Here is a 26,120-nt window from a genome sequence, read left to right on the forward strand (position 1 = left end):
AAGATACACTTAGAACGAGAATATCGTAACAAATAAAACACAACCACGGGGTAACACTTTCTCTTGACAATTACATTTACAATTAAATGTATAGCTGTTTATCTGATAGGGTGATTTTATCTCCTGCATAAAATTATAATGCACCCCCACTTGAGCCAGGGGGCGCTGCCTTCCAGACGGCTGTTGTGAATAGGACTCATCATATATACTTTCTGCCGCCTGTATTTTCAGGTTCGTGCATTCAGAGTAGGTAGGAGATCTGTGGATTCCAAAGCTCGCTTCGCTCAACAACGCAAATTCGTCTGGAGTAAATTAAACTCAACTACATATTCGGAAGGTCAATTTTTTTATTATACCTAATGTTGTTAAATGTATACGTAGATGTAAATAAGACAGTGAGTAAACAGCGGTGTTTTGAAGACAAAATGAGTAAGAAACTCAAAGAATTTGTACACAAAAAATGACATTCAGTTTTGCTAACTCTGTACATGCAGTTTAATCTCTATATCAGGGTGTGAGTAGGAAAAAACGACGCAGACAGATCGCTAGAAAGTTTGATTTCTAATTTATATTAATTTTAATGTCCCACTAGTATAATTTTTTTAAATCTCTTTGGTGCTTTGTTGGTTTCTGTCGAAGTCTAAAGTAACAAAGAATGGAATTTATTAAATGTGGTGATTTTATGCATTACCAAATTTTATATAAATATTAGAAACACCAGTGGTTAAAAGTAGGTGGCCAAAGAACACCTGCTTTGTAAATGTCACAAGTACTCCAAGATGGCACTGGTGAACAATAAGATGAACGTAACGTGTTGCATTTTTATCCCATGGCTTAGTTTAGAAAGGCTTGAAAAATGTTTTTTTTTCCCAGCCAAGAATGAATATGTTCACTGAAAGCAGGTATCTGTATACTGTAGCATTTTTGATTATCTGTATTCTGTGATAAAATAGGAAAATGTGTTAATTTGTTTAACCAGGGGTGCAGTTCTAGGGAAGATCGTTTTGTATTTAAATTTCTATTCGGTGTACACTCTCTGGAGGAGTGCAGGGGTGTGGTACCCCTTGTAATTGTAATTGTAATTGTAACAGTATTTATTGAGCGCGGTTGCTGCCCGCAGGCGTCCAAGCGCTGGATAGAGGGAAAGTGACTGAGGGAGCTTAAGGTACATAGGATTGAACAAACAACAGTGTGTGTGAATTGCTGAATGACTTAATTGGTCCCCTAAAATTAAACAGTATTTTGCTCATTAAAGGGGCATACAGTGTAAAGAAAACAAGCATTTGCAATGCAATAGGTCTTGTATTTACGCTAGTTTGAGCTATTAACATTGTAAATGAAAATGCCTTTATTTGTTTGTTTTCGTTTTTTAAAACGTAAGTAAAAGGCATTGTCATTTATAATGCCAATAGCTCAAACTCGCGTAAATGCGAGACCTATTGCATTGCAAATGCTTGTTAAAAAGAGATGTTGGCTTGCTGGTCAGGGCCCCAGAGACTAACCTGTCCTACCAGAGGAGCACCCTCTAAAGTGTAACCTGCCTCATGAAAGGCCTCCTGAACTATGACAATCGTACCCCTACCCCCCTCCTCCCCCCCACCCCCCCCCCCCCCCAGGTTCTACTGGTTTGCTCTTTACACAAGCCTCACTTTCAAGATCGACTTCATCTATAAGACAGTCCGCACAACAGCAAACTCACGAGTAAAAGTTAGATTTCTAGTGGTCTGTACGGACTTGAAGCAGCATCACCATGCTTGAGATCAGAAAGTGGTGGAATTAAAAAAAAAAAGCTATTGCTTTTCTTGCCATACACAAAGGATCTGAAATTCCACCCTGGTCCAGTTTTGAAAGGTTCCTTCGCTCCTCCACTTATTGAATTATTCAATTACCCCCATCTCAATCTGTTACTGCACGACAATAACTCCCTCCTCCCCCAAAGGGGATCTTCCCTGGTACTTCTTACCCTCCTGTAAACTAGAGTAGTTCCCTTTTTCTCCCTTTTTCCTTAATATTGTAAACTTAGCTCTGCCCGCCCACCCCACCTTGCATGTTTTCTTAAAACTCTCCCTCTCCTCTACCATCACCATCTTTTGATTCTTTTCATCCCTTAGATTTTTCCTCTGGTTCCTTAGTATGCTAGCTCATTATTATAACCATGACTCTACCCCCTTGTATTTTATCCTGTCACTCATCAATGCCGCCTTCTTTGAAACCCTGCTTTTACCATAAATACCTCAGACAATGTACAGTGCTCTGCAGATTTGTAGCTAGGGTTGTTCTAAATAATCATGTGTACACATTAACTATTCTTTAGTATCTATCTTATCCCAGATCATTGCTTTTTGTCTTCTATGTTTTGATTTTTCTCCACTTGAGGTTTCTCTAAATTACTTTATTAGAACATTAGTATTTTGAGGCTTACCTGAAGAGGCAGAAGGCCAACAATGGCTCGTATAGACACCCCTGCTCCAGTATTCCTACATCTACATTTTTGTATCTCTCGTAGAAAAACTTTCTCTCTGTGGGTGGTATGTCCCAATAGCATTATAGACTTTTGTTCCTTAGGCTACACTGGCTGTTAAGTTTCTCTTGATAAAGGCCTCTAGCCTGTGGTTCAGGCCTGTAACGGGCGAAGGGCGTTTAACAGCCTGTAAGACTGTGCCTCTTGGTTTGTTACTGGTGTTTCATTTCATACATACCTGTTGTATTACTGCTGTCCTGCTGCTAGTCTTTGTTACTTTTCTTACTTTTGTTTATCTCAATGTTGTTGCGCTGCCTGTCTCTCTCCTGGTTTGTTACTATTCTTGCTTGCAACACTTGCTGTTACTACTCCGTCCAACTGTGTCCCCTGTCATTTCCATTCTTGAGCCTTTTGGTGCCTTACTGCTTTATTACAACATTTCCTCCATTGTGTCACATAATATTTTATTTTTTTAATCTGCGTAATTCTGTTGGGGTGTTACTGCTGCCCTTGTCAACTCCTACATTCTCATTTTTCCTCAGGGGTATTGACTCTTTTTGGTACGAGTTTACATACATGAAGTGTCATGCATTAGAATTAGCTCTATTCCAGAGAAGAATAATGGTCCATATTTAGTAGTTGGGCCCCATTTGTTTTCAACTTTTCTGGGAAGAATATATGCTTCATTTGTTGTGTTTACATTCCCTTGGCAGCTTTTCCCTTGATAATATTTCCTGGTATAATACTGTTTTCGTTTCTTTTTTTTCTCTTTCTTGGCTTGCGGTTTTAAGTAGTGCCAACAGACAATTATTTTCGAGACACAAACATACAGATAAAGCAGTGGCATTTTGAAAGCGAGTAAGCATTTATACATTTGGTATTGAATTTAGCACGTGGAGCCTAGTATTCTTACACTCGATCTACTAATTTCAGTTTGAAGGGACTACCAAAAAGACTAGCATTCCCATTGTGAAGCCATTTACCACTCGTCACAGGATCCAACTACCATGTTCCTTGGAATAAAGTTTCCGTTCAGCAGAGACCCCCACAGTTCCTTAAAAATCGTATGCTTTTTACATTTTCTTTGGTGCTTCTACTTATAGATAATTTTAGACAGTGTTTCGCCTACTGGTCATTGCTGTGGTTAAACAATGGTCTGGCTTCATTCCTTTCAGTGTTTTGAATGCAGACAAAAGTAGGCCACCAGTTCAACACCAGTCCTTGCTGTCCCTGTTGTAAAATTAGTCCTCCTGCAGGGTCTCCCTTTTTACAAAACAAACATTGGCAAATCCAATAGGTCTCGTCTATGCAAGAGCAAATGGCTTTGCCAATGTGTTTTAGCCTTGTTGTACCCCAGCTTGGCAGCTGTTCAGCGTGGCTAAAAGCTAGTGGCGTAAAGTGGATTATTATAACGTACAATGTCATGGAGTGGAGTGTTATGGAGTGGCTTAGAGTGTTGTGGAGTGGTGTTGAGTGGAGTGACATAGAGTAGAATGGCATAGTAATGGGGAGTGTCGTGGAGGGAGTAGAGTGGAAGGGTGTAGAATGTCAGAGTTGATTGGTGTCGAGTGGAGAAGCGTGTTGTAGAGTGGAGAAGGGTGGAGTGGGGTAGAGCAAAGTGGAATGGCATAGAGGGTGTTGCATAGTGTGTCGTGGCATAGAGTGGAGTAGTGTGTTGTAGAATAGAGTGGAGTAGTGTGTCGTAGAATAGAGTGGAGTAGTGTGTCGTAGAGGGAGTGCCATTGAGTGGAGTGGAGCAGCGTAGGGTGTAGCTGTGTAGATCACTCTACTCTGAATCAATCTGAAGTGGTGCAGGGGAAAGTGGACTGGTGCAGGATAGAGTGCAGAGGTACGGCATAGAGTGGAGAGGTGTAGATAAGATTGGAGTGGTGCAGCATAGAGGGCAGTGTCTCAGGGTGGAGTAGAGTGCAGTGGCACAGAGTAGATTGTGTGAGTTAAGTGGTGCAGGGTAAAATGGAATGGTGCAGGATAGAGTGCAGAAGTGTAGAGTAGAGTGCAGTGGCACATATTGCTTCAGAGTAGAGTGAAGTGGTGCAGGGTAAAGTGGAGTAGTGCAGGATAGAGTGTGGAGGTGTTGGCGTAGAATGCAGTCTTGCAGAGTGCATTGGTTTGATTAAAGTGGTGTAGAGTGATGTAAAGTGGCATTGAGTGCAGTGGCATAGAGTGGGTTGGTTCAAGGTAGAGTGCAGTGGTGCATAGTAAAGTAGAGTGCATTGGCATAGAGTAGAATGGTGCAGAGTAGAGCATAGATGTGAAGAGTGAAGTGGCGTAGGGTAAAGTGGTTCACAGTAGATTAGAGTGGGGCTGAGTGCAGTGGCATAGAGGAGTGGCGTAGAGTATAGTGGCGTACAGTGTGTTGGTTTTGAGTAAAGTGGCACAGAATGGAATACAGTGGTGTAAGTGCAGTGGTGCAGAGTAGATTAGAGTGGCTAAGAGTGCAGTGGCGTAGTGTGGAGTGGTGCAGGGTAGAGTGCAGTGGCGTGTGGAGTGGTGCACTGTAGAGTTGTTATGCAGAGTTGAGTGTTGTGTAGTGGCGTAGAGTGTATTGGCATAGAGTAGAGTGGCGTAGAGTTCAGTGACAGTGCAGTGTTGCAGAGTAGAGTGTCGTAGAATGCAGTGGTGTAGAGTTCAGTGTGCAGAGTAGAGCAGTGGTGTAGAGTGCAGTGGAGTAGATGCAACAGGGAGTGCTGTATGAGCATAAGATGTTTACTGAGAGTTCAATATGTCAAATGTTCAACCTGTATAAATCCAAGGATTTTGCTGAAAGGTCAGAAGATCAAATGTTTATCAGCATTAAACAAACGATAGTTAACTTCTTTTCAGTCCACCATAAAACGAGAGCCATAATGTAGTATCCAAAATAATTTCATTATTGCCCTTCAGACATCGCAATCCAACCCAGCCAACACTTTTCCTCCTGAGGAGGACTTAATCAGTGCTGTAATCAAACATATATGTACATTCTTAAAAATATAAATAGTGACCGAATGTGGAGTAATAAAAAGCCCAGAACGACTTTGCTAAAATTAATTCGCCCCAAATCAGAAGGAGGAGTCAACTTCCCTGATTTCCAGGCTTATCAGAAAGCTTTCTTGCTGCGTCAAGCCTCTCTATGGTTGCTTGACTCCAAAGATGACTGTCCTCTTTGGACCTCAACGGAACGCCTCTTTTTAGCTCCTTATTCCTTTTGTGAATATCTCTCCTTCTCCCGTAAACCGCAATCTATTTCTACTCCTATAATAAAGCACACTTCCAAACTGCTTGCTTTGCACTCACATTCTCCTCAGGATTCTAAAGATTTCTTTTTAAATTCAACGATTTGGCATAATAAAAACTTGTTGATTCATAATAAACCTTTCTACTGGAAGACTTGGAGACAGAGAGGCTTAGTTTGGATTTATCAATTATTTTCAGACTCACAACTCCTCTCTTTTGATAGCCTCATGATATTATTCAATTTACCGGCCTCCTTTATCAATAAGTATAACTTACTTAAAAGCAGTGTGTTGGAATCTCTTTCACGTTTCCCCACCTTACAAGACACTTCTAATGGCTCAGAACCCGCTACCAGTCTTCAGACTTTGTTATTGACCATACCTAAGGCGTCTATTGTTTACAGATACTTACAGGGCAATGACACTGACAGACAGAAGACAAAAATTGAAGTAGCATGGGAGCGAGATTTCGACACATGTTGGCCTTTATCACTATGGAAATGCATATGGATTAAATTACGCAAGGCCTCACGAGCAGCAAATATTAGCCAAACATTATTCTTTGTCTACAATAGACTGTTATTTACACCTGTTACCCTCTCTAAACACTTCCCATCTACCCCAGATATATGTTGGACATGCTCCTCTCCCAACGCTGACTTATTTCACATGTTGTTCAATTGCTCACAAGTACATAGCTTCTGGCAACAGGTTTGGGCTAAAATTAACTTAATTCACAACACCAAGTTTCCTTTTTCCTTTACTCATATTTTCTTAGGTAGCCTTTCTCCTATCTGGGTTGATGCACCTTTCAATGTCAAGATTATTGACTTATTATTAGCGGTGGCCTTTCAACAAATTACTGCCAATTGGAAAGACTCATCGAAAATCTCTAATAGGGCTTGGTGGTATACTGTTTGCCATAATCGCGGGTTCGATTCTGCTTTTGTATTTCCCCCATGTTTGGCTGCAACACGCGTTGATCTATGGTCGCCTAGCACAATGTTTATTGATAAAAGTGCTAAACGATGTTCTCTACCAAACCCTTCTCAACAGGAGGTTCTTAAACCACCCTAGACTCCCTAATTGTTCCATAAGTTTTTTCTATTTATCTCAATGGCATATATAATTCAAGTGTTGTGTATTTTTCTGTTTCAACTTTATTACTCGATGCTTTTATTCTGTATTTGATGAGCTTGGAATGTGAAGCTGTAGAACTTATTTAGCATATTCTGTTCAGTCATTTCAATTTCTTTTCAATAAAATTCTTTGAACTAAAACAAAAAAAAAAATAGTGACAGAAGTACAATGACCATACAATTTGAACATGTATCCGGACACATGATTAAAACCTTATGACTCCCCCCCCCCCCCCCCCCCCCAAAACCCTCCAACATAATACAGTTGTGTAAGACTTCCTATACCAGAATGTCCCTATTCCACTTCAACCAACATCATAAGATTACACAAGTTCTCCAGTATTTGGGGTGTCTTTCATAGATTCACATGCTTGAATATTCCCAGTCGTCGAAGTAGGAGTCCCACGGTATATAAAAAGCAATAAGTGTCATGTATATACATAAACATACATAACCACATAATAGCATATACATATCCAAATAAACTTTATATACAATTCAGAAATAACATATCAAGTGAAAATACCATAGGATAGTATTGACACATAGGAAAGCATTGAGAAAAAGAATCACTTTACTGACATATCATTGTCGTTTTATAGTCCAAACTCCAGCCAATCAGGCGCAAGCACCCTCTAGAACCTTCTCCTCAGAGGCTCAGGCCCTCAGATTTTCTACCGCACGTCGTGTGAAGGGAGTCTCCCTGAGCTCTGCTCAGTTCTTTGCTCTGGTTTGAGTTTTCTCATCATGTCTAAAAGTAATTAGTCTCTTTTCCGTCCCTGTTCAACTTGTGGGAAGTTAAGGCTCTTTTCTGAGGACCCTCATGACAAATGTATTTATTGGCTTTACCCTGACCATAAGGTGGCCAACTGTAAAATCTGTAGAACCTTCTCTCAAAAGACTTTGAAGGACAGGGAGGGTCGTCTTTTATTGTGGCTTCAAAAACTAAAGGATACGGATAACCCCCTTTCTGAGGTGGAGAGTGTAGCCTCTATTCGAACAAGAGTCTCCTCCAAGCGTGGTAGTGTTCAGAACTTGCCGTCTCCGTTTCTGAAAAGGAAGAGACTTCATCTTGAGGAAGTGTCTACAGGCCAAGTCTCTGTTACCACGCCAGCGCCCCCGAGACCTAGCTCTCAGGCGTCTCTGACTCAGTCAGCGCATGTTTCCTGTCAAAAACGCGCAAAACCGTCGACGGCCCCTCCGTCGACGAGATCTGCCACTTCATCAACCTCGTCGACGACGGTGTCGAGCAGATTTCCTTCATCGTCGACGACGACTTCGTCGACGTCTTCACCGTCAACAGTGGTCTGTGTTTCCCTGAAGACTATTTCGTAGACGATTCAACTATCTTCTTCGTCGACGACTAGGAAGCTGGCGCTTCAGTCGACGTCTAAGGCTTCGTCGACGATAATGAAAAAGAAGAAGTCATCGCCGTCGACGCTCACAGCATCGTCGACGGCGGGCTCGTCGACGACGGCAGTCTCGTCGGCACGGGCTTTGTCGTCTGCACCCTCGTCGACGGCGGCCTCGTTGACGGCGGCTTTGTCGACGACTACTTCATCGACGGCGACTTCGTCGAGGATAGTCTCGACGACGGAGGTGTCAAATTTTGCAACGATGCCTTTGGTGCCAATGTCTACATCAGCGCCAGTATCTGTGGACACCTCCTTGTTGCAGCGTCGCCATGCTGCGCTGGACTCTGTTATGCTGCCACCGGTCACTCTGCCATCTCATCAGCTATTCCCCACGGTTGCTGAGGAGATTTCGGACTCTAATGACAATGTTAGTCCTCTTTTCGAGATGCTCGTAGTCCTTCTGAGCTTCACATAAAATGCCAAGATTTCGAAGAGGATGATTATGCGCAAGACTATTACTGTCAGGAGCAGGAGCAACATCCCCCTGCACAAGTTCCCATGGCGCAGCTTCCGTTGTCGCTCATCTCCAACCTTCAATTCATTTTGGAAGATTATAATCGGCGCTTTCCAGCTTCCTCTCATAGCTCTCCACGTGAGACGCCATCTGCTGTTCAGTCTACCCCTGTGTTGCCAACGATGCCGACCCCATCCGCACCTGCATTGGTTCCCCCTGCAACAGATGAGGTGGTGGACAATCTGGATACGGAGGAGGGAGAGCTTCATGATGACGACTCTATGGCGGACTGGGATGACTATCAAGTCAATTTGCCAGCATCACCTCCAACATCGCCAGTAAATTCACCACCTGTCGACATATCAGGATTCCATCAACTGATGGACAGGGCAGCTCAACGCTTTCACCTTCCCATGATAGTTAGGGAGGAGGACTGCTTTCTGTATGACTTCAAGTCCCAGCCGCAGAAGCAGGTACGAGCCGTGCCCATCATAGACTTTATCTGGAACAAGGGCATTAAACTGATGAAAACGCCTAACTCCATCCCGGCTGTCCTTCCGCGACTGGAGAAAAAGTACAAGGGCTCGGACTCTTCCCCAGCTTGCTTAGTGTCTCAGCCTAAGCCAGACTCTGTGATCACCCAGGCGGCACAACGTCGCTCCAAAAAATCCATAGTCTCCGCTCTCGTCACCTCCGGATCGTGATGGCCGCCGCCTGGATGCCATTGGCAAAAAGTTTTCAACCATGGCTTCAACAACAGTCCGGGCAGCAAACTCTTTGGCCATCCTCGGTCGTTACGATCGACAAATGTGGTCGGATATGGCGGCTTTGGTTAAGCTTATCCCTGAAGATTCTAGAGCGGAAGCTCTAAAGATCCTGCAAGAGGGTGAGAGGGCATCCTCCGAAATCATAGACTGCTCCGTCGACATTGCCTCCACGGGGTTTCGTCAATTGGCTGGAGCGGCTGTTTTAAGACGACGGGGTTGGCTTCGTTCCACCTCGTTCCGTCAGGAGGTACAGGCCAAGATTCTGGACATGCCGTATGACGGAGAATCTTTATTCGGCCAGCATGTGGAGGACGCTTTGCAAGCCATCAAGGAGGACACGGAGACGGCTCGCTCCCTCGGCACTCTCCAGTTCCGGAAGCAGCCCTTTCTGGGTGCGGCCGCGGCACCTCCTCTGCTTTTCGTGGCTCCTCTTCCCAGTACCGCTCCTACAACCAAGGACAACAACGTTATTCCTCACAGCCACAACAGTCTTACAGACAGCAGTCTGGCAAATCTTTTAGAGGAAAGTAAAATTACAAGGGAAACTCTTCCAAAAAACAATGACTGGGTACATCAAACGACCCCTCTTTCAAGTTTTCCCCTTTCTTCTGCTGGAGGACGAATCTCCCAGTTTTATTCAAATTGGTCCTCAATCACTTCGGACCGCTGGGTTCTGGACATTATTTCAAGGGGCCATGCCCTAGAGTTTGTGAAGGTTCTCCCACACACCTCTCCATCCGGACCTCCCCCCGCTTATCTCAAGGAACTTTTCAATCAGATTCAGATAATGCTCAAAAAAGGGGCCATCAAAGTGGTTCCGAAATCACAAAAGGGATTGGGGTTCTATTCCCGCTTTTTCCTCATACTAAAGAAATCTGGGGAGTGGCGCCCCATCCTCGATCTAAGGTCGCTCAACAAATTTCTCAAGGACCAATCATTCCGCATGCTCATGCTAAGGGACATCCTTCAATTCTTCTCTCAGGGCGATTTCATGACGACAATCGACCTTCAGGATGCTTATTTCCATGTGCTCATAATTCCACGCCACAGGAAGTACAGTTTTGTGTAGGTCACAGGGATTTCCAATTCAAAGTCCTGCCCTTCGGCCTCCGCTCAGCTCCGCGGGTCTTCACAAAGATCCTGGCCCCGATGGTGGCTCATTTGAGACTGACGGGCATACAAATATTCCCGTATTTGGACGATTGTCTCATCAAATCTCAATCCTCCCACCAAGCGGCCCTCGATACTCAGCGCTGTCTCAGTCTGTTTCAGTCTCTGGGCTTGTCGATCAACTTGCAAAAGTCTCAGCGCACGCCAGCTCTGTGCAAGACCTTTCTCGGCGCGACCATCGATACGAGCACGGCTATGGCCTTTGCGGAACGTCAAGCACGAATTCGACAGCTTGCAAGCTCCATCGCAGCAAAACAGTCAGCTTCAGTCTGCACATTAAAGTCTTTTCTGGGGATGGCGTCCTCATGTATTGCTTCGATCCCACATTGCAGACTGAGGAGTCGTACCATTCAGGAGGAATTGGACAAGCAGTGGCGTCAGGTCTCCGGTTCCTTCAACGACCAGCTCGTGGTAACACCCCGCATGGCTCAGGCGCTGCATTGGTGGACCCGTCCTTCCAACATCGCAGCAGGAACATCTTTTCTAACAACAGCCCCAGAGCTCGTTCTTACCACGGACGCATCCATGGAAGGCTGGGGCGGACATCTTCAAGATTTATCCGTCAAGGGCAAGTGGACAACGGCTCAGCGTTTCTGGCACATCAACAGATTGGAGCTGATGGCCATTTTCTTGGCGTTGAAATCCTTCCGCCTCCAGCTCCAAGGGGAGTCAGTCCTCATTCAGACGGACAACACCACTTGCATGCACTACCTGAACAAGCAGGGCGGGACAAGATCTCCGCTGCTTTCCCGTCTGGCTCAGAGGATTTGGAGTTGGGCCTTAGTCCATCGGATTACGCTCCAGGCAGTCCATCTGCCCGGCATTTCCAATACTCTGGCGGATGCACTCAGTCGGTCAACGTCATCGACCCGCGAGTGGGAATTGCATCAGCCGACTCTAGACTTTGTCTTCGGCCTTTGGGGTCGCCCAACTATCGACCTTTTTGCAAGCCCTCAGAATACCAAATGCCAGTCCTACGCAAGCTGGTTTCCCCACAAAGGGTCGTGCGGAAATGCCCTTTCGATAAATTGGTACAGGATATTTGCGTATGCTTTTCCGCCGAACCCTCTGATTCCTCGAGTGTTGCGGAAGATGCGGCAACAACGATGCCAGATGCTCCTCATAGCTCCACGGTGGCCTCGGCAGGCATGGTTCTCGGAGTTGCTCCTCCTCTCCCAATGCGAACCCATCCTTCTTCTCCCGAGGCCGGACCTTCTAACAATGAACGACGGACGGATATGCCATCCGAATCCCAGTTCACTCAGCTTGTCAGCTTGGAACCTGAGCACCTTGAATTTGCTCATTTGAACATTCCACCAGCCTGCAGGGAGGTGTTAGCTAATGCAAGGGCGCCCTCCACAGTGAAGACTTGTAAGCTAAAGTGGAAGCGATTTTGTCTTTGGTGTGCGTCCGCTCACATACATCCAGTGCACGCCTCCCCTGAACACATTCTGCCGTTCTTCCTGCAGTTAGCGCAGTCTGGACTGTCACACTCTACCTTAAAGGTCTTTCTAGCGGCAATATCTCGCTTTCGGCAGGATGGCTCGTCCTCTCTCTATTCATCTAGAGTAATACAGCAATTTTTCAAGGGTCTCTTCCGAATGTTCCCGCCCATTCGGCGTCCTCCACCCACGTGGCGTCTAAACATCGTATTGGCTCAGCTCATGAAGGCGCCCTTTGAGCCAATCCACTCGGCGGATTTCAAATTTTTAACTTGGAAAGTGGCCCTCCTCCTTGCTCTGACGTCCTCCCGCAGAGTCAGTGACATTCACGCCTTTACAATACAACCTCCGTTTCTTCAATTCAGATCGGACTGCGTTATTCTCCGCACTAATCCGGCTTTCATGCCTAAAGTGCCATCCGATTTCCATCTCAATGAATCAGTAATCTTAAAAACCTTTTTAACGCATCCACGGTCTCCGGCGGAGCAGAGTTTACACTCTCTAGACTTAAAGAGATGTCTTAAATTTTACATTAGCAGAACACAATCCTTTCGCAAGTCGGATCAGCTGTTTGTGGCCTACGGACGCACTTGTAAAGGACAGTCGGTTACCAAGCCCACGATTGCCCGTTGGGTTTCTTCAGCAATCTCCTTTTGCCATCAAAGGGCTGGCAAGCCTCTTTCTTCTGGAGTAAGGGCTCATTCAACGAGAGCCATGTCATCTTCCACTGCCCTGTTCGCTGGTGTACCCATCCATCAGATTTGCCTGGCAGCTACGTGGTCCAGCAGGCACACGTTCACGAAGCACTACTGCCTGGAATCGATTAATGAAGCGGACACAGCTTTGGGACAAGCAGTTCTACGGAATCTGTTTAAATAAGGTGAGCCTCTGCTACTTCCCTCCTCCTTGGGAATTCTTAATTGCGTATTAAATACATTGTCATTGTATTTCATGCAATATTATTACGGCCTTGTCAGGCGGCTGCTGCTTACTGCTTACTATTCTATTCAAGCATATGAATCTATGAAAGACACCCCAAATACTGGAGAAGAACAAATGTTACTTACCTGTAAACTGTGGTTCTCCAGTATTGGTGTCTTTAATAGATTCACATGCGACCCACCCTCCTCCCCTCAGAGGCTCTCTTCTCCTCTTTCGGCTCTTTTGTCACTCGTGCTACGAAAATCTGAGGGCCTGAGCCTCTGAGGAGAAGGTTCTAGAGGGTGCTTGCGCCTGATTGGCTGGAGTTTGGACTATAAAACGACAGTGATATGTCAGTAAAGTGATTCTTTTTCTCAATGCTTTCCTATGTGTCAATACTATCCTATGGTATTTTCACTTGATATGTTATTTCTGAATTGTATATAAAGTTTATTTGGATATGTATATGCTATTATGTGGTTATGTATGCTTATGTATATACATGACACTTATTGCTTTTTATATACCGTGGGACTCCCACTTAGACGACGGGGAATATTCAAGCATGTGAATCTATGAAAGACACCAATACTGGAGAACCACAGTTTACAGGTAAGTAACATTTGTTCATATCCTATACATAAATATTCCTGTATCTCATTACACAATAGTAATTCATAACCAATGACCCAAGCTTTGATATGTGTTCAAATTGTATGGTGATTGTACAAGATGAACATTTTACCTATTAATCTTTCAGTAAACGTCTTATGTTCATACAGCGTTCCCTGTTGTATTTGTTTAAGTTTGCTGATTCCTGAGCAGTGAAATAAAGAGGTTGAGTGCTAGTTTTCTGTATAGTAGCACTAACATCACTGTGGCCACCCAGGGCCAACACTGCTCTCTTTGCTTGGGAATACTTTGGTGCAGAGTATCGTGGCGTAGAGTGCAGTGGTGCAGAGTAGGTTGGTGTAGAGTGTAGTGGCTTAGAATGCATTGTTTTTGAGAAAAGTGGTATAGAGTGCAGTGGTTAGAGTAGAGTGCAGTGGTTTCCAGCAGAGTGGTGCAGCGTAGATTGCAGTGGTGTGGAGTGGCGCAGAGTAGATAGTTTCAGATTCGAGTAGAGTTGTGCACAGTAGAGTGCCGTGGTGCAGAGTAGATTAGTGACGTAGAGTGCATTGGGATAGAGTGCAGGGGTTCATAGTAGAGCAGACTTGTGTAGAGTGATTCAGAATAGTGGCATAGACTGAAGTGGCGTAGAGGGGGAATGGTGCAAAATAGAGTGCAGTGGCATAGAGTGGAGTGGGGTAGAGTGTGGAGTATGCAGGGTTTGGGAGCGCACTGCCATTACAGACAACAGATCTTAAATTGAAATGAACATTACATTTGCACAGACATGCAGTTTTACTGATAAAAGTATATAGCGTGCAAATTGTAACGTGTGGAAATGTCATCACCTAGCATATTGATTTGTTTTGATGGTACTGAAATATTTATTTCCATCACACTACAAAATTACCCCCAGTAGCCAGCATGATTGTCACATAAATCCTCTCACTTTGAAGTCTGAGATAAAAAAGTAAACACCAAGCTCCTTCGGAAGACAGAGCCCGACATATGACCTCTGTCTTTGAATGCACAGTAAATGTGACAGGATGAGAACAAGACTTTAAAGGCCTGTTTACAGAAATGAAGCACTCTGAAGGATACTGTAAATAGGGTATGTGCGAGGGATGGACGAACTCAAGCTTGACAGCCTAAAACAAATGGAGCCAGCAAATAGAAAAGAAGAAATTGTGAGTTACAAAACAAAATGCCAATGGCAAGCTTTCCGAATGTCCCCAAGATGTCATCAGTAAACCAGACAGCTTTGCTGTCTGGTAGGCTACGACCTAATCGTCAAGTTTGAGTCTTTATAACTGAAATTTACCTTCCAACTCTTTTGGTTATCAAACCGTATTGAAATTGCACTGCTTAACAAAACACTTCCAGCTTCTTGGGGCAATGATTTGGTCTTATTTGCCAAGATTCCCTTTCCCTGACTTTTCAGTTTCAAGTCTAGGCAGAGATTTATATTTCAGTCGGCGAGAAAAATGCGAACAGTTCTACTGAGTACAATTTGAAGTTTGACTATTTACCTGCTTTCGCCTACTCCCGCATGGGAATTTAATACAGCATTGAGATGGAAGGTGGAAAAGGCACAATTTTCAGTATTTTGTTTTCAAATGGATATTAGTTTTTTCCCGTCAGAGTATACATTCTTATAACAGATTGCAACGGCTGAATACTAGTGCATCTCCTGGTATGTTCTTGCAGTTAATCTGTTTGTATATTCTGCAGTCTTAATGTGTTTCCTTCTTGTATTTCTTGGTATCTCGCAGTTTTTTTCTATTTTATTCCGCCAGGTATCCTATAGTCTAGTGGCTTCCTTGCCTACATTTTCTGGTGTGTTGTTCTTCCCATACCTTGCATAACTGTTAGGTTGTTGTAGATGCTTTGGTTGCATCCCCCAGCGCAGTTTTGTTTTTCCTGCTGCATCATTGCCATACCTGTCTATACACCCACTAGATCTATATATTTCCCCTTCTGTAAGTAATGATCCTGTTTGGACCTACATCAAATCGTAAAGCAGAAGTATTTCTTCTGAATAGTCCGGTTCCCTTCAAATAAATATTCCTCTCCTCTTTTTATTGCAGTTGACATGGATGATGAGGACGGGCGATGCTTGCTAGATGTAATTTGGTAAGTCTGGAATCGCATTTGGTAAGGAATGGGCCACGAGAGACCCTTGCCAGACAATTTTTTTCTAGACAAGTGATCGTTATACCCTCCGTGATATAGACTTTACTTGACCTGAAGTATAAATCGCTTTTGCCTGCCTTCGAGGAGCAGCATGGGGTGCACATGTTTTTCAACTGCTTGACAGGCTTAGTTGTATTTCATTGCAACTTGTTTACTGTACACTTGTGCACATGGTTGTTAGACAGTACCTGCATTAATATGTTGCTGAGCATTTGTGATGCATCAATAGGATGGGTGTGATCTGACAGAAATCGTGTCTTTTAAATTCACAAGCTGTTGTCAAGGATGCTTTTACTTAAGAATTTAAACCCAGTTAAATATTTCATGCTATTCTGTCGGGCTACTTCAGCCTTAGTTACTTCATTATGAGCCACAATGTTAATTGAGAAAAATTGTTCATTAGTTTTTAAACTGAAGTATCCCAAGTTAAAAGAGCAAGTACTGTTTTGAATAGGCCTGGTCGAAATTTTAATTACGCTGGAGTAATTTAGCGTTACTCCTGTGATGAAAATGACGCAATCATGCCAGTCTATGTAATTTGACTCAGAAATCCGTACCCAAGAGCTGCTGTTCCAGTTCTGTTGCATTTAGAGTTATTTTCTTAGTGCAAATGCATCCTCAGGTTCATTTTGGACAGGAGGATGCATTTTGCGCTAAGAAATAGTGATAGATGTAGGGTTATGCTTCTCACGTAAATACATGCAATCTTGCTTTACTTTTGTGTAATTACACTGTAGCAAATTGCGTGCGTTATGCCTAACCTTGTGAACAATTGGGATATTAATCTACCTGATGGACGATAAAGCACATAAATTGGTATAAAATGACCAATTAAGAAAAAATGGAACCTGCTTATAGGTAATGGAGGTTGGTGCAAAATGTTTGCATTACTATAATATGTTGCCTCCAACTGTCTAATGTAAGTTTTTTTTGTTTTGAACTAGCAGACGTCCTAATATTATTTATGAGCATATTACAACAGTTTTCATGAATAGAATGTTGTGAGACAGTTATGATGTATCTAAAAAAATGCATCTAGTTATAGCTATACAATTTTACAAAAAAAGAAGAGAAAATAAATATTACCTTATCATATGCATATAGGGTTCATGCAGTAATGACCGTCAAAGAAAAACTTATATCAAACACTCAAAAGGTGATGAACCAATGCTTTCAATTTGTCTAACCACTGGCAGTCATCAACTCGTTCCAACCCATCGTTCTTTTACCCACTCTTGTACCTCAGATTAGACCCAGCCATATGCAAATCCTTCTTCGCCCTGATCTAATGGGAGCAGTCAAGCCCGAACTGCCAAGCCAGCCTTCTCCGAACTGGAACACAACCAACCCAAGACCAGCTTTGCCTTAGTTTAAGCTTAACAGTCAGATGTAGGTTAGTTTCAGTAGCACAACGAGCAAGGGACCCACGTCTGAGCATACCCTTGGACACTGGCACAGTACATCAAACACAAAAAAGGTGATCTGAGTAATGCGTATAAATTGTCTAAACACTGGCAATCACTAGAGGCAGCATTCCAAACCATTGTTCTTTTGTCCAGCATGGCACCTCAGATTAGACTTAGCCATATGCATATCACCCTTTGTTATGCTCGAATAGGAACAACCCAGCCCGAACTGCCAACCCCGGTCCTCTCGAACCAGAACACAAGCAACCCAATGTTCGTTTTGCCCTAGATTGGGCCCTTCAGATGGATGTCAATTAGTTCCAGTGGCACAGTGAACTTGGGACACACATCTGGGCATTTTTTGTATACTTCACAGAAAAACCTATAGCCTATCTTAAATGGAAAAGAGAGTTATCTGCGTCATCTATTTAAATATTAGTCATCCGCCCTCACGTTCCTGCACCTGTACATCACAATAACAAGCATCCTGTCTTCAAGCAGTAAATAGCCAGGTTCGGTCCAAGAAACAAGATGCAGCATTTCATCTGTAAAAAATGTGTTAAGCCGTCTTCATGATGCACAGTGTGTACAGAATAATTATTTCATTAAATTAACGGGAAAATGATAATATGGGTGTATCACAGAAACAAATATGTACTCTGTGTATTTAAGATCATGGCAATAATCCCCTACCTTTAAACTGAGGTTCCCCTTTAAGTGGCTGTTAAATTACATTCATATGATTTATACCTCACAATTCAAACCGCCTATGCTTTTTAACTGTGTATATTGGCCTTCTTCCTGCATCAACATCAGACAAATTTTTCATACAAAATGAATTACTTAAATTAACGCTGCACATCCCTCAATAATCCGGATTACTGTAGCTGCACAAACTACTGTTTACTTACTCCTGCTCAACAATCCCACAAATAATTTAGATTGCAGCTAGAGACACCAAATTTAAAATACACAATCCAAATAGTTGATAATTTCCTATTATCCACCACTTTAATGAGAAAAACTTACTGGAGGTTATGAAATGGGAAATATTGTTTGAAAAAAGTTGTCATGAGAACCAGCCGCTTAAAATGTAGACAGGTGTGAACAGTAACTTAATTTCTGCTGGATACTTCTAACCGCAGATTGCACACCTTTTGTATTCAAGCCAAGCCACGGACTGTATCTGGAATTTTTCATGGCAGTTGCTCCTGCATGCCGACAGGAGGTGCCATCCGAGTCCATGGTGACCTTGCAATGGCTCCGTAAGTGGCGGCACAAAGCTGTATATATCGTGGCACTGCCTCTGCGCACGAACATCAGTTCCTTTCTCTCCACACCCTTTGACACATATTTGGAGCTCTGCTTCCTACTTCGTCAGATTTTTCCTGACTCCAAAATCTCCTTTTCTACCTAGAGTGTGCCAAAGAAAATGTTTCTCTTGAAAACGACAGGCTTCAAACCATGCAGTGACTGTAGGAAACCGATGTTGATCACCAATCCGCATGATGTCTCCCTGTACTGTTGCTCGGCATAAGAAGTGAGGTAGATTGCTCTCCCCGCTTTGCTCCAGCTCTTTCTTAGTGTCACAATAACATTCTTATTGCAGATCCCAGTCCCACCATCTTTTGACAAGTCGCAGATGAAGTCTAAGTGGAACTAATCTCCATGTTGTCCCTCTGATGCCAGGTAAACAATGCGCAGTCAACATGTCAAGGATCCTACTCGGGTGCAATCTTCAACCCAATCCATTGTCGACACTACAGCAGGTAGATGCCTTCAGAGTGGCCATGCTGCAACTGTACAGGATGAATCCAACTCCCACTGTAGCTCCTTTGGGCCCCACAGAGTGACCGGGGCCCCAGTTTGACTACCACTGTTGGGTTGCCTGGTGCCGAATGAGCCTGTGGGACATTTGCCTTGCTCCTTGCCAGCAGCAGCTGATGCCTCTACTGTGGCGCCAGATGCCTTATCAGTGCACCCGCCCCAGCTCTGATTTAGATTCCAGTGGCTCTGATCTCCTACTACAACCTTTAATCTGTGTCTATTTTCACCCACACCAGCTGTATTTTTTAATGAGATCACCAATGTGTAGCCCCTTGCTTTGGAGGATTCCTAACCTCTCCCTCGAAGCCAGTTCTGAACAAGGCTGGAAGCCTTGTTTGGTTCAGATTCTGTCACAGTCCAAGGGCTTCAGAATGCCCCACGTGATAAAGACGATGATGAAACAAAGAACTTAGTCTTTCACTAAACTGATGATGACCTTTACTTAGATGTGCAGATTATAATTTGACCTGACACTTTTCCAGAAGCATAGCTGGACTCCCCTCTGGGACCTTCCACTGAGGGTTGTTTCCACTTTTTCTTGTGCCCAAAAAAGATGCAGGGCTCAAACTTGTTTTTAGATTTTTGCTCTCTGAACGCCATCATACAGAAGTACAGAGTCAAGACCCTAGGTTATTTCAGCCTGGATTCTGGGGATTGGATGGCATTTCAGACTTGCTGGACACTTACTTATTTACCTGTCCTGTCTTCCTGTCACTAACTGGACAAGACAGGGAATAGGGGTAAGGTATACAAGACACCTATGTTCCACTGTAGGTGGAATGCTTCTCCTATGAACCCCTTGATGGAACCTCGAGCGTGCAATAATTTTGACACTGCATATTCTCAACAAAGTGTAGATAAGATCCAACTAAGGCATGCCTCATTGGATGAAAGTGCTTGAGCCAAACCCTTGCTATTTATTCACGGTCCACCAGAAGATGTCTGCTCACATGGTGTTTGGTTGTATGGCAAGAGCTGACCTGGTTTCCCCTACCCCTTGACGGGTTGGGGGGGGGGGGAGGCCTTCAGACCCAAACAAATGGCACACAACTCCAGGCGGTTGATATGGGCACTTCCACTCCAAGGGAGACCAATGGCCTCCGATCTGCACTTTTCCCAGATGGTGTCCCCAAGAAAGAGAAAAAGCGTGCCAAAGTCACGCCACTTAATCTGTCTTGTGACAAAGGCTTGCACTTCTCACTGCCATCTTATTCTCATAGTGTTGAAAACCAAACCGAGATAAAATTCTGCCTTCCAAAAAAATCTATCTTCATGTCTTTCTCGTTAAAAGAGGTTGAGGAGGGAGAACGTATAAATATATGCAAGCTGTCCAGCAGTCACAATAAACCATTAAATCTAGATCTTTACTATCTCACTCATGAAAATTGGTCTGATGTTGCAAATATGAAGTTGCTCAGACGCACGGTTTTTCATTGACCACGTGCTTTATAACCTGGAGCTCTGTAACAGTTTTGCCACCTGAAAGCTATGGTTGTAGTTCCCAGGTGATATTTTTCTGGCAACACCCATTTCAAGGCAGTTGTACTACAGCTTCTCAGTACAGTAGTATTGTACCATTGGTGCTGTCTGTCATCCGTTTCTTATAGCAGATCGGTCCACATTAATTCACATTTTTTTCGAATAATGACTATGAATCCTGTCTGATTTTGCCTATCCCCTCGCCTCACACCATACCCACACATAATCAACTTATTTGTTGGCCTAGCCTTACACATATTTGGTCCACACTTGAATTTTTGTATATTTATCTGTTCTTCACCCGAGTTCCCTTATTTATTTTGGCTATTTATAAGATATAATCTATGGCAAAACTGTTAGACTCCAAGGACCACAAGTCCTGAGGGACCACGATTTCCACATTTATAGCTTCAAATAACGTTGGTGATGCTCTGGGTTTTGCCCACTCGTCCATATTTATATCATTGGTGCCTGATATTTAGGAAGGATGTGAGAGTATCTTTTGCCCTCGTATATCAAGGAAGCTGCAGGATTAATCTACATGCCAAAAGTGAATAATTTTCTTACATTCACATTGACAACCGGTTCTTTTTCCACTTCATTCTCACACTTCACAAGTTACTGGAGGAATCTCAGAACTGCAAGGGCTTTTTCGGTACTGGGCAATGGTTCCCCAGGTTCAGCATAACATTTTCAGTATGAAGAGATAAACTGACCAATGTAAGGCCTTCTTCAATGATACTAAATGCCTTGTAAGTTCCTTCCAGGCGCTCAAAGGGCAAAGCCTTCTGATGCCCGCACCCAAAATGTATTCCAGAGTTAATGGGCACAAAGTGCCCCACTAATAAGTTTTGATTTTTAGATTTAGGGAGTTCTCATGTCCTAATCAGTAGTGCTCAGTCAGAACCTTGTGTTTTCTGGTCTAAAGCCTGCAGGCACCAACACTTCTTAGAAAGGAGTACAACATCCAAATACCCAGGCACCAGTCTCCCAAGTTTTCAGTTCCCTCTCAGGAAGGCCCCCTCTGGATCTGCTTTTTTCAGGTACCAGGAGTTGGATGCACTCAAGCAAAGGATTTCTCTTTTCATTACTGTTTATACTTGTTCACCAAATTCAACGTTTTCTTGCGTTGCCGAGGCATCCCCCCCCCCTCCCCCCCAATTCCTTTTTTTCTGATGGATACTTCTAACAACACATTTCTCACCTTAAGACTATCCCCAGGCTCCTGACCGAATCTGGAAGAATAGCTGCTGTCTGCCGATGTGTGGTGGCATCCGCGTTTGCCCAGCTCCACCCCGGAAGTGACGGCTGGAGCCTCATGTAGGCATCAACCAAGCATGCTGACATCAGTTCTGTTATTTCTGCACCTTTCTACATGTATCCAGAGCTTGCTCCTAACATTTTATTGTCAGTTGACGATTTCTTTCCAGTGTGCAGAGGAACATGTCCCTGCCTAAAATGACATGATGTAAGCCGTGTAGAGATTTTCACCAGCAGATGTCTGTTACAGGTTCCCACAAGATAGTTTCCCGTTTGGGATCTTGCCACAACTCCACGGCATGCAGGAAGTGTGCCCTTGTGCACTGAAAGCGATTCGGAATTATGAAGCCAAACGATACATCAATGAATACTTGAATGCTGTTCCTGCTTGAAGTCAAGAGCGTGGACCCATTCCTGCTCGCCAATCTCCTTCTGAAACATTGCAACGTTGCAAGGTGCCCACCCTGGTCTTGTTCCCAGTCCCCCGCTCAGGAGCTGATTCTGCAGCTGATCTCAATGCACCTCAATTTTCTAGGTCTGCTGGTGCAACAGATTGAGGCATTTAAGGAAGCCATGTTGTGAATCTTTGCCACTCTGCCGGCTCCTAAGTTCCATGCGTGGTGACAGAGTGGCTGCAGTTGACTGCATTTGTCCCCCACAGTGTAGTCATTCTTGTGTCCTTGAGTCCTTCTAGCACGTCTATTTTTTATCCTGGGATAACTTAGGGGCTTGGTGTAGCCCTCGTAATATGGACCTGGTGCAGGCCAAACTGTTCGATGTCTAATTGTATTATCTTTGCCCCTGTAAGGACTTGCAATTGGCATGGGTAAGGGTTATCTGTCTGCACGTTTGCATTTACTGGTCCAATTGTCCTTGTTCAAATCATCTGTTGTGATGAGATTTCTCAAAATGTATTCCACATGTTTCCTCTTAAGCCATTTGTGTTGCCTCTGTAGGACCATAATGTTCTTAAGTGTACCCTCTTTGAGCCATTACACTTCTGTCCTCTACGTCTCCTGACCCTGAAGATGGTGTTTCTCATTGAGGTAACTTAAGCTCATTGCATGAGGGACCTTTAAGCTCTGTGAATCTAGCTTTTCTACAGACCCATCTTCACAGACAAACTAAGACATGGCTAGAGTGGCTTTTCTACCTACCAAAGGTTGTTACCCCTTTCATGTCAGTCCATTACACATTCTCGGTTCCACCTTACCGCCTCCAAAGAAGAGGAGAGACTTAGGCCCCAGGAGAGCATTAAGATTTTACATTGATTGTACGGAAAGCACTTCAACTGGACAGTCCGCTTTTTGTTGGGTTTTCTGGGACAAAGAAAACAAAGGCAGTTTAGAAGATCCATTTATCCAGGTGGTTAGTCCTCTGCATTAGGATCTGCTGGTCCTTAGCCAAGAGGAAGATTACCTTTGCCCATGCTTTCTTCGGGGCAGTTTGGTATGCTGGTGTGCATTACTGTTGACTTCCAGTAGCTCTTATGGGGACATACTACTTTATGCCAATTGTGAGACCATGTATACAGAGTGTATACTCGTTTTCTGCGAATACTCTGAATTTCCACTTCAGGGTAATTTTGGTCTCTGGTTTCTGCAGCGCAGTCCTTTTCGCTACTTTAGTGGAGTGCACTATTCCTCAAATTCAAGTGGAGCGCGTATAGCTTTGTCGTTGGATAATTTTTAGGTTATGCTTCCCGGTGAAGGGGGTCATGCCAGCTTTATTATGTGATGTGATGTGTTCCTTAGCTGCAAAAAGGAAATTGTCCCTTTTTTCTGGAGACATTACATTTGGCGATTCAAGGTGTCTGATTTGTATTCTTCTGAATACTTGGTCTTGGTTTCCTTTATTTTTAAGGTGATGTTAAAGCCCTACATAGGTCTGGTCTTTGATCATTTTCGACCAGCTGGCTCTCTTTGAGAGCTTTCATAGGATTAGTTTGCGGACCCTCCTCCGGGTGGTTGTAGTTATTTCATTCACATGTTAAGGAATCTTTGGCTAGATGTCTCTGTCAGATGAACAAGTTATTTACCTTCGGTAACGTTTCATCTGGTAGAGACACAGTCAAGCCGTAGATTTATTACCACCATGCCCACTCCCCCCGCCCCTCCCGCGAACGACCTGTGTTGTATGGGTTATACCCTTTTAAGTACTGGTTTTATATACCAGTGATCACTGTTTCATATAATTGAGTAATTCAACTGACCCTTTGGTCTTACTACTTAAATCTTGCCTTGGGTATGGGCCTTGCCTGGGTATTAACATACCATTTTTTTTCCATTTTCTCATTGTTTTTAAGATGCATGATCACAGACAATTTCTATAGTGGCTTCACGTTTTAGCTCTGAAGGTTTCACAGAAGAAACGGATGACCGCATGCCGGAGGGTACTTGTATGACTCCACTGATGTCACAACCGGAGGCGACGTCATCACGGAATCGTAAGGCACACAGAGGGTCTGCTGAAAAAGTTCCAGATCCAGTCTGACGCCTGGGGTTAATTCACAAGTTAAGGAGTCTGTGGCTAGACTCTCTATCTACCGAATAATTATACATTATCGAAGGTAAGTAACTTCTTCTTTAATTGGAGAATAAAAAAAATCTAAAGTCTAATTTGAATGGGAAGGTGAAGCTTTTCTTAGTTCAATTGAGGCCACTCAATGTCCATACTGTATTCTGTTCGATGCACTGCTACAATGAACTAATCTGAGAATACGAACTTCATTATTAGCCTCCATTTCAAATTCCTTCTCGTTTCCAGAGCGCTTTTGTGTTTTAAGCTTTATATTTTGCTTTTTTGTTTATATACACTTTAATAATCTGTTAATACTATTTAATTTTGTAAGTAGTTATGGACCCCCTGAGTAGGCTTTGCGGACCTCCAGGTGTCCCTGGACCACAGGTTAAGAACCACTGCTCTGGAGAATGGAAAATATTTTCCATCATTTGCCCCACTGGGGGAGGGATAGCCTCTATGCGGGGGTGCGTCAGGCTCTATGCCAGGGTGCTGACCCCCTCCCTAGTTTCTAAATTCCTTGGTGAAAGAAGGCTATACGTGGATTGCAGCCCTTGGGATGCCCAAGAAGGTATCCTTTGGTCAGGGTTGCCTTTGGAAAGGCGTTGTCTCCTCTTCTGGGAGGTGTAGAGATAGGACCCCACACAATGACTGTGAGACTAGCCTTCTCTCCAGTGTCCAGGTCTTAACTTTGGTTGACCATGTTTCCCTGAGCGTACGTATATAATCAGTCTTCCAGGGGAGGTGCCAGAGGCTAACATGGAATTGTTTCCCTGTTAGCTCTTGGTGGTGGCATGCAAGTCAGAAGCCCTCTTGTCTTAGCGCTGAAGGCAGGCTTCCCTGCACTTGCCTAGAAATGTAGAGCTGCTGTGACCTGTCTGCTATGCAAGGAAGACTGAAAATGACCTGCTCCTTAATTTCTAAACTAGACCTGGGGCCTAGCTATTGAAGGGACTAGCTTGAGATGCAGAGCACAATTTTCCCAGCTGCCCAGCCCGACCGAAAAGCGGGAACACTATCAATCAGGACGCAGATTTCTTTATAAAATATACCTCAGCAGACTTCACCCACTTGGTGATCCACCTTAATTTTACTGCCCTCGGTGCCTTTTGCAGTCTGACATTTGGTAAGCTGGGCTAGTAGATTAAAGGATTTGAAATACTCGCGTGAACCTCCACCCCGCCTGCCCTTGAAGAGGAGAATATAGATTTCTCTTCCATGATTTGTCTGAGTGTTCTGAAATAGCGTCGTAGCAGTTCCATGTAAAGTCCCAATTGATAAAGTGTTACAAATGACAGGCATGCTCTTTGGAGACATCCACTTCGTAAATAAACTTCAAGGTAGATACTGTTACAATACACTCTGGAACAGGCCCGAAAGCACCCTGCCCAGACTAAGAGCCTCCCCTTCATTCCTTTCCCCTTTCTAGTACCACCACCCCTCGTCAAAACAAGGATTTTGTGGTCAGATTATAACCATTAATGTACAGGTTCCTAGAAATGTACAGTGAGGACGCGTTTGAGGTAAACTAAACAATTACATTACACCCCATCAGGTTAATGCAAAGTTTTGTAACCATTTAGTGCAGATAACTGTCATAAGCCTAACCGAAGACAAACCCTGAAATGAAAAGAGCAAAAGAAAACCTCTTCAGAGGAAGTGCTAAACAAATTAGACAGTATCTTGACTTTTTTTTAAGGGGTGCAAATAACTGTTTCCTCTCAGCAGATGGAGATTTTGTCACAAGCAGTTCCAGGTATTGCTGCTAATGAGTAGGGCCACAGGAATTATGCGGGAACCGAGGACCAAATTAACTGTAGG

The 26,120-nt window shown here is 43.8% G+C and overlaps 1 protein-coding gene across 7 annotated transcripts in view; it reads left to right on the forward strand.

Moving 5' to 3' along the window:
• Positions 1 to 26,120, forward strand: part of BICRA (BRD4 interacting chromatin remodeling complex associated protein) — a 464,194-nt gene that overhangs the window by 308,359 nt on the left and 129,715 nt on the right. For all 7 annotated transcript variants that reach the window (XM_085625223.1, XM_085625221.1, XM_085625222.1 and 4 more), the window contains one exon: positions 15,702 to 15,747. In XM_085625223.1, the coding sequence (XP_085481349.1) occupies positions 15,702 to 15,747 (46 nt within the window). The remainder of the gene's footprint in view (positions 1 to 15,701; positions 15,748 to 26,120) is intronic.

This window comes from Triturus cristatus, chromosome 9, assembly GCF_964204655.1.
Source record: "Triturus cristatus chromosome 9, aTriCri1.1, whole genome shotgun sequence".
In the NCBI taxonomy this organism is placed as follows: domain Eukaryota; kingdom Metazoa; phylum Chordata; class Amphibia; order Caudata; family Salamandridae; genus Triturus; species Triturus cristatus.